Here is a 17,228-nt window from a genome sequence, read left to right as displayed (position 1 = left end):
ATGTGTTTTTATATTATAAGCATGAGTAGTCACAAGTTGAAAGTATGTATTTAGCTTTGGAATCAAACATTTTTAGGATGTTAAGTACCTTTGGTGGCAGTTTAAAATTATTTCTAGATTTATGATAAATTTAAAATTGTTAGCATTCGTTTAGATACACATATACATTTTAATTTTTAAAAGCTATCAGGTATTACACGCTTGTCTGCTGATGGGAATGATCCAGTAGAAAAGGAATAAATGATGGTGTACAATAGAATGAATAACTGTTGAACATTTGTTAGTGAATCACAATTTGACAGTCCTTCAGGACCTCTTGAACATGCTTTTGAGAGACTTCAATTTTTATGGAAAGCATATACACTTAGATGAATACATTTGAAATTGGACCAAAAACTCAAAAACTATTCAGGTATAGCATGTATTGGCATTATGTTTAATGGATTGTCATGTTTTCTTAGGTTGCCAGCCGAGTGCAGAAGTATTTCATAAAACTAACTAAAGCTGGCATTCCAGTCCCAGGCAGAACACCAAACTTATATATATACTCCAAAAAGGTAAGAAGAAAATATGTGAAAATAAATCTTAGATCAGAGATTAAACTCATCAAAATCAGAATTGCTATGTAAAGATGTATACATTTATTAAAATGAACTTGTTTTATTTTTAAAAGTTCACTTACTCTAAGCATTTTGTTATATTGAGCATAAACACAGGGCAGGATTCCATGATTGCTACTCAGTTTAATTGAGAGAACTTTAATGATGTTTGTTCATTATTTTCTTTGGAGTAGGTTAACTAATGTGAATGAGTGCTGCTCGAAATATTTTATTTTATATTGAATGTGTCAGGCCTTTGTGATGTTAAGTTTTTAAGATTTTGACACTTTAATAAACACTATCAGTTTCCAGTTTTTAGATATGCTACTTAAATCCAAGAATAGAAATGTTTAAAATATTTTATTTGATCCTCACTGTTATTCTAGAAGTGTAAGTAATATCACCTTCACTTTACTGGTAATGATGTTAGTAGCTAGCTGTTATTCTCATGAATGATTGAATGCTCCGGGCCAGGTACTGTTGTACAATCTTTTTATAGATGAGACAAGTAGGCCTTACAATATGTTGGGTAGGTTGTCTACTCACATTACTATTAAATCTGGGAACCACTGATCCTCTGATTCTGATCTCAAGTCATTTCCACTGTTGTTCTCTGGTTGTCTCCACAGTGAAAAAGCTACTGTCCCTTTCCTACATAGCACATTGCATCAAATTGTAGCCAGGGTTGTTGTTTTGCTTTAATTACAAAAAATAAAGCACCTAATGGCCTAATTTCATTTCCTTAGTAAATCGTCCTGGTACTTCTCCTCCTCCACTACTGCCATCCTTCATATAAAGAGAAGCTAAGAGCATGTTAATGCTGTTGCTCTTTTTTTATTGAAGCTATACGTTTTGTTTTTATTCTTTTTACCAAGTTTTGGAAGCTTATTTTAATTTATCAGTTGTTTAAAATATTCTGGGTTTTGTTTTCCCCTAAATATTAGCATTACCTATATTAGATATGTAGAATTTACCCTATAACTTTGTAGTGTTGGAACCTTGATAATCAACGTTCAAATTAACAGCTCTAATTTTTATGGCTAGTTTCTAAGTTAATCTTAGATGTGTTCTGTACCTTTTTTTCCCACATCTAAGACTAGATGGTGATAACAAAAGAAGTACTAGAGAAACCTATATGTGTTCCTTCCTCTGAGTGCAAAGAATTTTAAGTTATCAGACATTTTTACTGTAGAGATCTAGCCTAGCCATAGACACAATGATTCCTTGCCATGATTAGACTTTGAATTTTCAAAAATAAAATAATGGTTCTCTGTGTAGCTGAGGCTATTATTCTTTGTGACCAGTGAAGAGAGGCATTCTGTGTAGTGGCTTAGAGTGAGGGCTCTGGCCTCCCACAGGCCTAGTTTGTGATACTGGTCCTACCACTATCTCCTGCAACACCTTGCACAGCAGCTTAACCTCTTTGTGCCTCCATTTCTTGATCTTAAATTAGAGGTGGTAATAACAGCTTTATAGGACTGAGGTAAGGATTAAATGAGGTTGGCATAGAGTAAGCAGTCAGTCAGTGTTAGGTTCCATTTTCAGACATTCACCATGTTGTGGAAATTTTCCTTTTACTTGATAGTTTTATATCTGGCTAAGGCTACTTCATCTTCCCTGGTCTTCTAGGAGGATTGTAAGAGGAGTTCAGTTCAGCATTTGAGTGTCAAGAGTGTGATGAATACTGGTGATACAAATATAAGCTAGATAATGAGCATGTGGTCCTGTTGTTTGGGTACTCCCCCTCCATGTCTCTTTTTTTTATTTTTTAAAGGTTAATTGTGCTTTAAAAATCCAGTTAATGTAGGTAAAGCAGCTGCATAGGAGTGTGATGAATGATAGAAGTGAGCCCTAGCTGGTTTGGCTCTGGATAGAGCATTGGCCCTCAGATTGATGGGTCCCAGGTTCAATTCCAGTCAAGGGCACATACCTCAGTTGCGGGCTCTATCCCTGGCCCTGGACCAGGCACCAGCGGGAGGCAACCAATCGATGTTTCTTTCTGTCTGTTTCTCCCTCTCCCTTCCACTCTCTCTAAAAATCAGTGGAAAAACATCCTCAAGTGAGGATTAACAACAACAGTAAAAAAAATAGTAGAAGTAAAATCCTTCTAATAGACTTGTAGGAAGTAACATTTATATTTTTATCTTCTTGATTATTTTAATGATTTTCCACTGTTCCAATTAAAAATTTGTTTTCTCATTTAGTCTTCAACAAGCAGACGACAGCACCCTCTTAATAAGCATCTCTTTAAACCTTCCACTTTTATGACTTCCCACGAACCACCAGTGTATATGGATGAAGATGATGACCGATCTTGTTTTCATAGCCACATGAGCACTGCTATCGAGGAGGCATCAGTAAGTTAACTGTTTTTACTACAGATGTATATTTGTCTATGCACTGTACACATTAGGGCCCAAACAAGCACACCAGGATTTTCTCATTATTCCTACTCTTTGGAGAATGAGGGTTTCTTTTCTTTTTTTAATTAACAAGTCAAATTTATGGGTCTTTTATTACATTGTGTTTAATTTTTTTAAGTAATTGAAATAGAAGAGGATAATAAATTCATATTCACCCATCATCTAACTTTAACAATTATCAATTTATGGCAATCTTGTTTTTATCTATACTTCCTACCCATCCCAACTTTGTCACAAATTATTTTAGAGAAAATCCTAGACATTACACAGTTTCATTATGTTTGTAAAGGTAATTCTTTATATGATCAAATATACATTCAGTTCACAATTCCCCAATCATAAATTGCAATAGGTTCTCCCCTCTCCCCTCCTTTTTTCTCTCTTACTTTTTTTGTTGTTGTTGTTGGTAGTGAAAAACTGGGTCATTTGTCTTGTAGAATTTACCATTGTGTGTATATTATTGTTTGAATCATCCTGGTATCATTTAGCCTGTTTCTCTGTTCCCTGAATTTCCAGTAAATTTATAGGTCTAGCTAGTTGATCAGACTAAAATTTGTTAAGGTGAGCAGGACTAGTTCATTTGTACTTTCATCTGTTTGATCATCTCTCTTTTTTTCTTTTTGACATAGCCATTGCTTTTTGCCTAGATCCATTAATTCATTAAATGTTACAAAATAGTGATATTCTTTCTTTTCTTCTTTATTTATTTGATTATCCTACATACAGGAAAAGCCAGTATAGCTGCTGAGGGAGAGTAGGGGAAGTAGAAAGAGACACAATAAAACTGTTCACACTGGTTATTTGAGGGCAGGGGAGTAGGTTGGAAGGAGCATTGTTAACTTTTTAAAAAAATGTATGGATACCTTTACTCTTTGCTTATTATAGTGAGCACTTACTACGTTAGCAATTTGAAAAAAAACTACTTTGAAATAAATCTAGTCCTGGTCACCACCATGAACACTCGATAATTTTAGAACAACGCAGACCACTGCTTAGTTCTTCCCTTTATTTTGTTTTTAAAATACTGAGTTTATTCTCTACTATCTTCCAAAAATGAATGAGATTTTAAAAGTTTATATTCTTAAAAACTGTTGGATTTAAATATATTTAATATGTTTTAGTCCATTGATAGTTGTAACCTATTCAAGTTGGATTTTGAATTCTTTTGACAAGACTCCAGTAGTCTTTGATAGCTTCCTTACTGTTTGGTATGATAAGGAAGTTCTGGGCTCTTTTTGTATATTTCCTACCTCAGGCCTAGCATCAGTCCTGCTTTCTTTTATTGGGAAATAGTATTAGTAAACTATATCCTGACTCCAGAAATGTTATTTGCTACTTGGTTGATCATTGTTTCTAGGCCTGTTTAGTGGCAAGAGCTGGGAAGTATATTTTTGTTCAAAGATAAAACACATCATAAGTTTATATTTTTATTTCAAATACAACTTCACTGTGGGAATTTTACTTTCCCTCGTTACTCTTAATATATATCTTCTTTCTCCCGTTTTGAAAACCCCGTTTACCAGTAACATCAACATAATAATATTCACTTTCTTTGTCTTACACTGCTTACAACAGTCTCAGAATATAATACTAACACTACCATCTATATCCTATATAATAAAGAGGGAATATGCTAATTGGTCCTGACGGTGTCCAAGTCACGACCAGTCAAAGGTGTGCAAGCACAGGAACGGGGCGGGGGGGGGGGGGACAGGGGCGGGGACTTGCGCCACCAGGACATGAGGCTGCTGTTGGGGGTGGAACCCCTGGCAGAAGTGCGCACAGGCCCGTGGTGCCTCCCGGCCCAGAGGGGGGCATCAGGACAGGCTGTGGCAGCCCCCCCTGCAGAAGCGCAGGGCCTCGGCGGAGAGCTCGCAGCACTCCTGTGCTGGGGTCTGAAGGCACGGAGAGGAAGGGAGAGCACATCGGCAGTTAGGGGCTTTAGGCCAGGAGGGGAGTGCAGATAGGCAGTTAGGGGGATCAGGCCAGGAGGGGAGAGCAGTTAGGGCCATCAGGCTGGTAGGGGAGTGCTTAGGAGCCAGTGGTTCTGGATTGCGAGAGGGATCCCAGATTGGAGAGGGTGCAGGACAGGCTGAGGTACACCCCCCCACCACCACCACCATGCATGAATTTCATGCACCAGGCAACTAGTATATATATAGTATATAATTACTAAGTGTCCGACCATCCGACCAGTCACTATGACATGCACTGACCACCAGGAGGAAGATGCTCAATGCAGGAGCTGCCGAGCTGCAGTGACTTGGCAGCAGCAGTTTTTGTTTTTTTTTTTTAAATTTCTTTATTGATTAAGGTATTACATATGTGTCCGATATGGCCCCCCCACCCATTCCCCCACTCATGCCCTCACCCCCCTGGTGTCTGTGTCCATTGGTTAGGCTTATATGCATGCATACAAGTCCTTTGGTTGATCTCTCCCCCTTACCCCCACCCTCTCCTACCTTCCCTCTGAGGTTTGATGGTTTAATCGATGCTTCTCTGTCTCTGGATCTGTTTTTGTTCATCAGTTTATGTTGTTCATTATATTCCATAAATAATTGAGATCATGTGATATTTATCTTTCTCTGACTGGCTTATTTAACTTAGCATAATGCTCTCCAGTTCCATCCATGCTGTTGCAAATGGTAAGAATTCCTTCTTTATTACCGCAGTGTAATATTCCATTGTGTAGATGTACCACAGTTTTTTAATTCACTCATCTGTTGATGGGCACTTAGGCTGTTTCCAAGTCTTAGCTATGGTGAATTGTGCCGGACAGCAGCGGTTCGTGGGTGACGCACCCCGAAACCAGAGAGGAGGGGGCCCGATTCTTTGCAGGGCCGCACAATTCCACCTTCAGCCGTGGGTTATATTGTTGCTGGGGTACTGTCGCCCCGAATCTGGTTTACTGGACGCCTATGTTTGTGTTCCACACCCTGTACGACAGCAACTTTGCAGAGTGCCCTTTTGTACTCCAGAACCCCTCGGGGGATGTCGGAGAGCTGGTTTCGGCTCAATCCCGGCAGGCCAGGCCGAAGGACCCCACCTGCCAGAGGGACCCCGTTCACTCCACAGGTGCTAGGGAGGGACCATGGGAGGTTGGCTCCAGGGCGTGTCCGGCCCATCTCGCCCAGTCCCACCCCGCTGGCCACCTTCTAATTAATTTCATTTCAATGTGCATGAATCCGTGCACCGGGTCACTAGTCAATAATATGATTACTGAAAACAGATCTTTTTCTTTCAGTCCTTTTTTGCCTCAGCATATACCCTACTACAGAAGTAAAGTCAAATTACACTTTTTAAAAAATGAATTGATTGATTGATTGACTGATTGATCTTAAGTGCCCTTGACCAGTAATCGAACCTGCCACCCTTCCATTTGCAGACCGATGCTCTAACCACTAAACAATGCTGGCCAGGGCCAAATTACATTTTTTAAATCCTCTTGGAATAATTCCTCTCTGTTTCATCATCTGTATGCTAATTTGGTTACTCCATTTCATTTCACTTCCTATTCATAGCTATTCCCTTTTATTGCTATTAATTGTTTTTATTTTATTTTCCTGAAATTCATTTTCTGAGTAATTAACATGATTCTGATTTCTTGCCTAAAGGACATAGAGATTACCTTATATCTTTCTTAATACTCTGATTATATGTAATAATTGGAAAAGGATAATTTTATGAAAAATCATCAAATAAAAGTAAGTCTCCATATGGTCTGTTTCTAGATTAAATACCGATTGTATACTTTGGTATCAAACTATTACAAAATGCCTTTTTTTTAAAAAATATATTTTTATTGATTTCAGAGAGGGAGAGATAGAAACATCAATGATAAAGAGATAATCATTGATAAGCTGCCTCCTGCACGCCGCCTATTGGGGATCGAGCCCGCAACCTGAGCTTGTGCCCTTGACTGGAATCAAACCCGGGACCCTTCAGTCTGTAAGCTGACACTCTAGCCACTGAGCCAAACCGGCTAGGGCCCTATTCTTTTTAAAAAAAATATGTTTTTATTGATATTTAGAGAGAGAATAAAGGAGAGGGATAGAGAGATAAAAACAATGATGAGAGAAACATCAATCGGCTGCCTTCTGAACACCCTGTACTGGGGATTGAGCCCGAAACCCAGGCATGTACCCTGACCAGGAATCTAACCAATGACCTCTTGGTTCATGGGTCCACACTTAACCACTAAGCCACACTGGCTGGGCAAAATGCCTATTCTTCAAATTATTTTTTAAACTTATCTTTTGAAACAGCTAATATCTGCCATATCTTAAGATATGCCATTTGTAATATTTAAAATGGAATTGGTTCCTTTATGGAAAATCTGAAACTATAATAAAAATTAAAGTAAAACCAGTTTAAAAAAACCAGCCCTGGAGTTCCTACCTCCTACCCCTGACTCTCCAGGGGGAGGAGGCCCTGACCTCAGGGCAGCTAAAGAAGGAAGGTTTTCTGCCCCTCTTCCCCCATTCTGTTCCCATTTTTATTTCCATAGTGGGGCCCCTGAGAAGAACCAAACCTGGGTAGGGGAGCAGGGACCCAAGACCCTAAGGCCAGGGAAGGGAGGCTCAGGTGCCCCAGCCCCAAAGCTCCTGGCCTGTAGTATGGACATGGGCAAAGCCCCTCCTGGCTGGGCCCAGTTGGGGTTGGGGCTATTAGTTCTAGATCTTGAGGAAGGTGTATGTAATTTTGTACTTTGTGAATAGTAGTATTATTTATTTGAGAAATAACTATTCACACTTTATATGTTAGGCTCTGCTAAATTCAGTTAAATAGTTGTAAACAAAATATCTATGATCTTTGCTCTTATAAACTTTAGTTTTGTGAGAGGAGATAAATGTATAATCACATCAATAAATTTCAAGTTTTAAAAATTGCTTCAAAAATAGCTGCTTAGCATAATTATTTAAGAGGTTCTTAATTTAGATTGGGAGTTTAAGTGGGAGACGGAAGAAAGTGACAGTCAAGCTGGCAGTTGAAGGATGAATAAAATTTAGTCAGGCCAGAAGTGGCAGGATATTTCAAAGAATTACATTTTGAGAACATTGGCAAAATTGACATTAATAAAAGACAAACATGCAAATTGACCGTACCTTCGCTATGCTTTAAGCCACACCCACCAGCCAATCAGAGCGACTATATGCAAATTAACCCAACCAAGATGGCGGCCGGCAGCCATGGAGCTGGAGCAAGCAGGAGGCTTGGTTGCCCCAATGATGGAGGAAGCCAAGCTTCCTGCCTGCCGCGGCCGGCTCTGAGCTCCACTCAAAGCAACAAAGTTTCAATTATAGAAGGTAAATAAACCCCAGATACCTGCTTTCAGCCAGCCGTGGCCACGGAGCTGGAGCAAGCAGGAGGCTTGGGTTGCCCCTGGCGATGGAGGAAGCCAAGCTTCCCTCCCGCCTGCCCTGGCCAGCTCTGAGCTCCTCTCAAGGCTACAGAGTTTCAATTATAGAAGGTAAATAAATCCCAGAATAAAAAAAAAGGAGAGGCTGGGAGCTTCCGTCGTCAGGGGGGCTTGGCCAGCCTGAAAACGGCCCTCAGCCCCTCACCCAGACTGGCCAGGCACCCCAGTGGAGACCCTCCACCCTAAAGGGGGTGTGGCCAGCCTGAAAACAGCCATCAGCCCCTCACCCAGGCTGGCCAAACCTCCATGGGGTGAGGGTCCCCACTGGGGGGGGGGCTTGACCAGCTTACAAACAGCCATCAGCCGCTCACCCAGGCTGGCCAGGCAGCCCAGTGGGGACCCCCCCTACCCTAAATGCAGTGTGGCCAACCTGCAAACAGCCGTCAGCCCCTCACCCAAGCTGGCCAGGCACCCCAGCGGGACCCCCACCCTGATCCGGGACACCCTTCAGGGCAAACCAGCCGGCCCCCACCCATGCACCAGGCCTCTATCCTATATAATAAAAGGGTAATATGCAAACTGACTCGAACAGCAGAACGACAGGGAATGACTGGTCACTATGACACACACTGACCACCAGGGGGCAGATGCTCAATGCAGGAGCTGCCCTCTGGTGGTCAGGGCGCTCTCACATGGGGAGCTCTGCTCAGCCACAAGCCAGGCTGACGGCTGCCAGTACAGTGGTGGTGGTGGGAGCCTCTCCTGCCTCCTCAGCAGTGCTAAGGATGTCTGACTGCAGCTTAGGTCTGCTCCCCGCTGGCAAGTGGACATCCCCCGAGGGCTGCTGGGCTGCCAGAGGGATGTCTGATTTCCAGCTTAGGCCCAATCCCCCGGGGAGCGGGCCTAAGCCAGCAGGTGGTCATCTCCCGAGGGGTCCTAGACTGTGGGAGGGCACAGCCCCCCCCCCCCCCCCGCACACATTTTTATAGTAGGCTTAACTTTGGTTGATTTTATTTATTTTTATATGAGCACCAGTTCAAATCATCCTGATTATTTTAAAATAGCCATCCCCTGTCCCCTCTTATCCTCAGAGGATATACAGTGGGGCCTTGACTTACGAGTTTAATTCGTTCCGTGACGGAGTTCGTAACTCAAATTACTCGTATGTCAAATCAAAAAGTGAACGAATGAGATGTGATGCTGGGCTGATGTTGTGGCATTCACTATGACGTTCGCTGCGCCAACTAGCGGTGGGGTATCTGAAGCTGGCTCGTAACCCGAATTTTAGCTCGCAACTCAAAGCAAAAAATTGGCTGAGAGACGGCTTGTATCTCGAAAAACTCGTTAGTCGGGACCCTTGTAAGTCAAGGCCCCACTGTATTCTGAGACATCCCTTCTTCCCCCAGTGGGTGCCTGAAACCACGGATAGCTCCAAACCCTATAAACACTGTTTGTTTGTATGTGCATACCTGTGATAAAGTTTAATTCATAAATTGAACAGTTTCACAGGTGGAGATCTTATATCACTTAGCATAATGTCTTCAAAGTTCATTTATCTTGTAATGTGTCATAATTTTCTTTTTTAAGGCTGAATAATATTCCATAATGCACACGAACACACACACACACCCTCACGTATATTTAGCAGAGTTTGTACTCTTTGTATTTGTTTAAAACATCTGCATTCAATAAATTTTGTCATAAAATTTCTCACTACATTATTTAGGTCATATCATATTTATTAGTGTTACTTATTTAGTAGATTATTTATGTTGTCTTAGTGGTGACATAGGAAGGCAGTAGCTATTTTAATATCTTTGACAAGAATTTGAAATGGATGAAAGATAGTGGGAGATAAGGTAGATGAAGTGTGAGACTGTAGAGAATCTTTTATCCAGCTACATACTTTGGACCTGATGCTGTAGACAGTCAGGAAGCCATTTCAGAGATGTTAAGTAATGGTGGGGATAGAGGAGGGAGTGGGTACTATAGAGGACCAATTTGAGAGAGAGATTAGAAAGTGTTAAGTAGTGACAAGATTTGTTAGATTAGATATGAGACAGTGAAAAATTAAGGGTAACTCTTTTATGTAGGCTTTGGCTGCTGAATATGTAGGGAATTAAAGAATCAGACAAATCGTGTTCAAATTCATCAGACTCTGCAAAGCTATTTGATCATGGGCTACTGTTATAATTTCTATAGAAGCCAATTTCCTTGTTGTAAAATACACATTGTAGTTTAATAATACCTCCTAACATAGAGAGAAGGAGGGAAGAGAGGGACAAGGGTTGCCTGGTCCAGGACCGGGAATTGATGAAACATGGCGCGTATTGGTGAATTGGGTATGCTTTTAGGCACCTGTGGAAATGAGTGACCATGGATCAGTCATGAGGTAGCAAAGGAAAGAAATGGGCTCTGGGTGACAGAGCCCAAATAAATTGGGAAGATAAGAAGCACTGACTCACCTATCAACTTCAACTTCATATTTTATATAGTTTTTATTACTCATTTCTTTTATACTCTATTTTAAGTAATCATCTTTGTACCTTATTTCATCCCCTTGAGTAAGAGATGAATGTACTGCCTTGATCATTGGGAGTAGAGAGCAGAAAGCAAAGCAGAGATTGGTTTGCTTTGCTGTTAAGAAAATGTCATATTTACCAGAGGAAGCATAAAATCTGTTAGATTGAAGAAGAGGAGCTTCCGCTGATCAGGGAGAGGTAGATTATCTGGGCTGTCAAGTAGCCACCAATGTGTCGGGATGTGGCGCCTGCATTAGTGTGTGACCGGTAGCAGTCATGCCCTGCTCCCCTGGTACCTACATATGAGGCGGCACACTACAGTTCAGTAGTATGCATTAAGGAGCCCTCCGAAAGTTTTAGTCTGAAATATTGCTAATAGCAACACTATTTTCTGTACTGCTAGTTTTCTAAAAGGAAAGGTATCCTAAAAGTGAAAAATCTTGATAGAAAATATATCACTATTTCTTACAATTATTTTAATTACCAGACTAACATTTTTTTGTTTTATGTTTTGTGATTTCAATAGGATGAGGAGAGTATTCCTATTATGTATAGGAATTTACCTGAATATAAGGAACTATTACAGTTTAAAAAGTTAAAGAAGCAGAAACTTCAGCAAATGCAAGCCGAAAGTGGATTTGTACAACACTTGGGCTTCAAGGTAAATTCTACTTAATCTTACTATTTGTTTAATTTTTGAAAGGGTGATAAGAGATATTTAAGATGGTTTCGGAGTTTTAAACGCCACAAATTCCAAGCATACAGGTAAAAGTTAGTAAGTTTAGTTCTCAACCTGTTCATTTACACAAAGTAGTGTGCCAAAGGCAAACATACAGGTTTCTGTACTTTGAGGTAAAATGTGAAATAAGTTTTTGTCTACCTATTTCTCTTTTTTACCTTCCAGTTTTACTGAGATATAATTGATAAATAAAAGTCGTATCATCTCACACAGTTACCATTTTTTGTGTGTGGTGATGACACACAAGATATACTCTCTTAGCAATTTTGAGTACTGCATATTTTAAAATTATTAACTATAGTCACAAGGCTGTACATTAGCTTTTCAGAACTTACTTGTCTTATAATTGAAAGTTTGTGCCCTTTCACCAACATTGTACCATTTTTCCTATTCCCATCCCCCATCCCTGTTCTACTCTCTTCTCTTGAGTTTGACTGTTTTAAGTTTCCACCTATCAGTGAGATCATACAGCATTTGTCTTTCACTGTCTGGCTTATTTCAGTATGCATAATGTTTAATCCATGTTGTCACAAATGAGAATTTTCTTCTGCGTTATGACTGAACAATACTCCAGTGTGTGTGTGTGTGTGTGTGTGTGTGTGTGTGTGTATGTGTGTGTATGTATATGTGTGAGAGTGTGTGTGTGTGAGTGAGTGTGTGTGTGTGTGTGTGTGTGTGCGTGTGTGTGTGACGTTTTCTTTATCCATGCACCATGGAACTGTTTCTCTTTTTTTGCTGCTGTTCATGAATCAGAAATTTGTTTTCTTTCACATTTAATTATCTTTGCTACTTTTTCAGAAGCTAGTAGAAATACATTTAGCATTCCACAGAATTTTGAAATACCCAATTATGTTTCAGGCACTAGGCTAAGTGCTAGAGATTCAATAGTAAATAAGATAGACTCAGTTTCTGTCCTTACTCTGTTTTCATCTCGAGGAATTTAGAAAAGTTAAAAAAGTAAAATGGTCGAGTATGACTAGGTTGCATATTGGAGAACAGTGAGAGGCTATTGAGGTGCCTTGGAAATCTTGGTAAGGAATTTAAATTGTCCTAAAGGATTGTGGAACCACTGAAGCATTTTCAGCAGAAAGTAATATGAAATTTGCATTTCAGAAAGGTCATTCTTAAACTATTAGTATTGATCATCTTTACAAAGGCGGGTTTAGAGTGAATAACTCTTAATTTCTGAATACTATGTTGTTAATTTTTTAACAATAATGTATTTATCTATGCTATTTATGTAATTGGAAAAAATTAAGTGAAGGAGAAAAAGATCATTCTGTTCTTAGTATGGAGAATGGGTATGAAGAAAGGAAGGCTGGAGGCAGGGGGACTGGGTTGGGGATTTTTCTTTTGGTAATTTAGACAAAAGATGAGAATTTCTTGAATTTGCCTGGTGGCTGTGGAATAGAGATTGACAGATTTGAGAACACTTGAGGCATTAGAATTGACTGTACTTGATGGGATTGGAGGAAGTGATGAGACCATGAACTATTGACTTGCTGTAGTGGTCTACATGAAAATACTGATGTATACTGTGACTGACACACTGAAATTTAAAACAAAATTTTTATACCTCTGGGTTTCTGGCCTGGCCATTAGCCAGGCTGTGTAAAAAGACTTTTCCTCTTGATCCTTCAGTGACCCTGCTTTTTCTTTTAGGGATTTTCCAAATTGACAGCTCTAACCTTTCAGAGGGAACTTTTCACTTCTCATAATTTTGCTGCAAGACCCAGTTGTGGCTTGTTGGCTGTCAGCCATTCTGGGTGGCCTGATGATCAAAGAAACTAGAAATGAGATTTACTTATATTTCTCACTGAGGGCTTCCACGTGCACCACATGGAGAAGGAGCCTGGTCTTCCTTCCCTTCAGATGGTTATTGGTCATAGGAGCCTTCGGGCTTGGAGAGGAATTCAGTAAAATAAGAGTCGGAGAGGATTTTGAGTTTGCCTGGTAATTTAGGTCCGATAGTGTGTTAAATAGTTCTGTAACATATTTGTAAAGTTTAACCGCAGGGTTAAGGGAGTGGTTCGTGATCACAGTCATTATACCCTGGTGATGAATAATTTCTAATCACACAGCCAAGTTTGTAGGTAGTTTACTTAAAATTTTAAAAAATAAATTAAAACATATTAAAGTTAGTTTCTTATAATGTTCCTCTTGTCCACCTATACTTGGTCTTAAATGGGTGGGATTTCAGTTAGTGCTAGAAATTGTACCGCTGTCCAGTGCGTGGGGAGAGGGGAGAAGATGTCTGTGTGCATACCATGTGTTTTTCCAGCAGAGAAAAGGTTTTGGAACAATGTAGTTTAATGCCTTTTCTCTCTGAATCTCTGACAGTGTGATAACTGTGGCATAGAGCCTATCCAGGGTGTTCGGTGGCATTGCCAGGATTGTCCTTCAGAAATGTCTTTGGATTTCTGTGATTCTTGTTCAGACTGGTAAGTGTTTTCTACATTGTACATCTTCAATTTTGACAAGAGCTTTCAGCAACTAGTGAATTTGCTTTCCAGACTACTTAGAACAGTGGTTCTCAACCTTCTGGCCTTTTAAATACAGTTCCTCATGTTGTGACCCAACCATAAAATTATTTTCATTGCTACTTCATAACTGTAATGTTGCTACTGTTATGAATCGTAATGTAAATATCTGATAGGCAGGATGGTCTTAGGCGACCCCTGTGAAAGGGTCTTTCGACCACCAAAGGGGTCGCGACCCACAGGTTGAGAACCACTGACTTAGAAAGTCACCACATCTGGTGGATGAAATTTTATTGTTCTAAGGCAATAAAGAAGTTTCCCTTAATTATTATATTTCTCAAGTATAACTTTCCATTAGAGATTTGGATAGATTAATGGGTTTAACCCGGTCAAGCTGTGAGGAAGTTCTGTAATATCTAGATTAAAATGCATCCACTGCCATGTAATAATGTGTGTGCATGTGTGTTTTTCTTTACAGCCTACATGAAACAGATATTCACAAAGAAGATCACCAGTTAGAACCTGTGTATAGGTCAGAGACATTTTTAGACAGAGACTACTGTGTGTCCCAGGGCACCAGTTATAATTACCTTGACCCAAACTACTTTCCAGCCAACAGATGACATGGGAGAGAACACCATATACTAGTCCTCTTCAACACATAGCAATGGTCTCATTGTGAGTTATGTGCACAGTTTGGAAAGGTTCTCTGCTTTCCCTGAATGACACTCACAGCATGACAGCTTCCTGAGTGTTCTCGTCCAGTCCAGCTCTGCACCGTGTGGCTCCAGATCGCTGCTCAGCAGCTGAACATTCCTGGTGAGCAAAGGGTTTCCTTGGTGAGTCTCTCACCCCCACCTTCCAGTCTCTGAGGTGGCACTTAAATAGGTGAGATGGAAATGAGAGCACACATTAAAACGTGAGTCAATTCCAAAGGTTTCGAAGAACTTGGTCATAAATACGGTAATGAGAAGACGAAGTATTTATATTAAAACAGTTTAGTAGCTTTCAGTTTTGTGAAAATAGTCTTCAGCACAGAAACTGACTTCTGTAGACAAAGTTTTAACCAATGAAGGTGTTTGCTTCTAGAATATACACTTTAAAAGAACTCCCCGCCCCAGTGGTGGCCCCTGACGGCCGTTAGTAAATTGGAGCTGCTTAACCATATTGATGTCTAATTTCTTTTAACCACAATGAACTGTCCTTACCAACACGAAGCACTACAGGAGGCAGCTGCCACATCGCTTCCTTAACCAGCTCATGGTGTGTGAATGTTATAAAATGGTCACTCAGATATATTTTTTAAATGTAATGTTATATAAGATGATCATGTGATGTGTACAAACTATGGTGAAAAGTGCCAGTGGTAGTAACTGTGTAAAGTCTTTAATTCACAACATTAATTCCTTTAAAATACACAGCCTCTGCCTCTGTATTTGGAGTTGTCAGTACAACTCATCAAAGAAAACTGCCTAATATAAAGATCATATATATGGTAATAATTCCCTCTTTTGTAGTCTGCACAAGATCCATAAAAGATTGTATTTTTATTACTATTTAAACAAGTGATTAAATTTAGTCTGCGCAGTGAGCAAGGGTTCACATGCATTCTTTTATACTGCTGGATTTTGTTGTGCATCATTTACGACATTTTGTATGTTTCTTCTTATCTGTGTATACAGTATGTTCTTGAATAATGTTCACTTGTCAGGAGAACTGTGAGAAATAAACTATGTGGATACTGTCTGTTTATATTATAGAATGCTTGTTGTGACTTCCTTTGGTTAGATTTTGGATTTTTTTTCCTCAAGAGTTTGCTTTACCTGTCCTTTCAAAAGAGTAAGGACTTTATTATGGAAACAAAAGTGAACTTGAGAAGCTCTGTAAAAGATGGTGCCGAAGCACTAAATAATAAACTAGGTACAAAAGAACACATACTATGGCTAAAGAAAAAGGCAGTTTTATTTAGATATGAAAACTAAACAGGTGGAAAATTTTACTCATTCTTTTTTATGAAAATAAGCCCCCATGTATTTAATTTAAATAGGTGGCTTTTGATAAACCCTGTATTCCATGGAAATTATTATTGATTGTTAGAAAAGACAGTATATATATTCTAAGATTAAGAATTATACTGACCCAATTGTGAGAGTCTCCTGTTTTTTCTAATTTTAAATCAAGGGAACATTATTTACTAGGCCTCTTTTAACACATTGTAGGGTACTAAAACCATACCCTGAATGTTTTTAATTCAGAAAAGTAATATAATTTTTTTTTTTTATATATATATTTTATTGATTTTTTACAGAGAGGAAGGGAGAGGGGTAGAGAGCTAGAAACATCGATGAGGAAATGGAGTTGAGCTTAACATTCACCCTGGAATTAATAGTTGGGAGAAGAAAAAGGGGATCATTAGATTCCTCGGCATTTTGATACTAGATGTTAAGTGAATATGCCAGAAGATCTATCATCAACCTGTAGCAAGACAGTACCCCTGGGTGGTGACCTCTGTAAATTCTGTATTTGTATAAAAATAATACCAATTAGTTCTGGAGAACCATTCAAAAATCCCATAAAGTATGAAGTATGCTTTGGAAGAGGGCTATGAATGGTATAGTTGTTATGTAGACAGAATAAACAACAGATCCTATATAATAAAAGCCCAGCGATTGGTCGACCAGTTGCTATGATGTGCACTGACCACCAGGGGGCAGATGCTCAATGCAGGAGCTGCCCCCTGGTGGTCAGTGTGCTCCCACAGTGGGAGCACTGCTCAGCTGACCGAGATAAGCAGCTGCTACCACAGTGGGAGCAGCCGCTCAAAGGGTGGGTCCATAGCCGCTCAGCTGACTGGGATGAGCAGTGCTCCCACAATGAGCTGATCCCTGCAGGCCATGCCCCCCACCAGTGCACAAATCCTGTGCACCGGGCCTCTAGTAGACAAATAAAAGCTACTTAAATGTATTTTTCAAGGGGAAATATTTTTGAGAATTTTGAGTGCAAAGAGGATTATTTTCTGCTTGAGCAAAGATGTATTAGTTTTGCATTTTTTTCAGCTCCAAGCAAATAGTCCTCTTAGCTTTAAAAGGCCCGGAACAGTAGTAGG

General features: G+C 39.8%; 1 protein-coding gene across 11 annotated transcripts in view; it reads left to right on the top strand.

The window, feature by feature from the left end:
* The window catches only part of ZZZ3 (zinc finger ZZ-type containing 3), a 122,487-nt gene extending 106,606 nt beyond the window's left edge, over positions 1-15,881 (top strand). For 10 of the 11 annotated variants that reach the window (XM_023751749.1, XM_023751747.1, XM_014453539.2 and 7 more), the window contains 5 exons: positions 462-557; positions 2,804-2,956; positions 11,430-11,564; positions 13,983-14,083; positions 14,601-15,881. In XM_023751749.1, the coding sequence (XP_023607517.1) occupies positions 462-557; positions 2,804-2,956; positions 11,430-11,564; positions 13,983-14,083; positions 14,601-14,745 (630 nt within the window). In that variant the 3' untranslated portion in view covers positions 14,746-15,881. The remainder of the gene's footprint in view (positions 1-461; positions 558-2,803; positions 2,957-11,429; positions 11,565-13,982; positions 14,084-14,600) is intronic. The other variant, XM_023751748.1, reaches the window with a different exon arrangement.
* The last annotated feature ends 1,347 nt before the right edge of the window (positions 15,882-17,228 follow it).

Source organism: Myotis lucifugus, unplaced genomic scaffold (assembly GCF_000147115.1).
Source record: "Myotis lucifugus unplaced genomic scaffold, Myoluc2.0 scaffold_25, whole genome shotgun sequence".
Lineage (NCBI taxonomy): Eukaryota > Metazoa > Chordata > Mammalia > Chiroptera > Vespertilionidae > Myotis > Myotis lucifugus.
The sequence above is the reverse complement of the archived record's forward strand: the minus strand, read 5'-3'. Positions and strand labels throughout refer to the sequence as shown.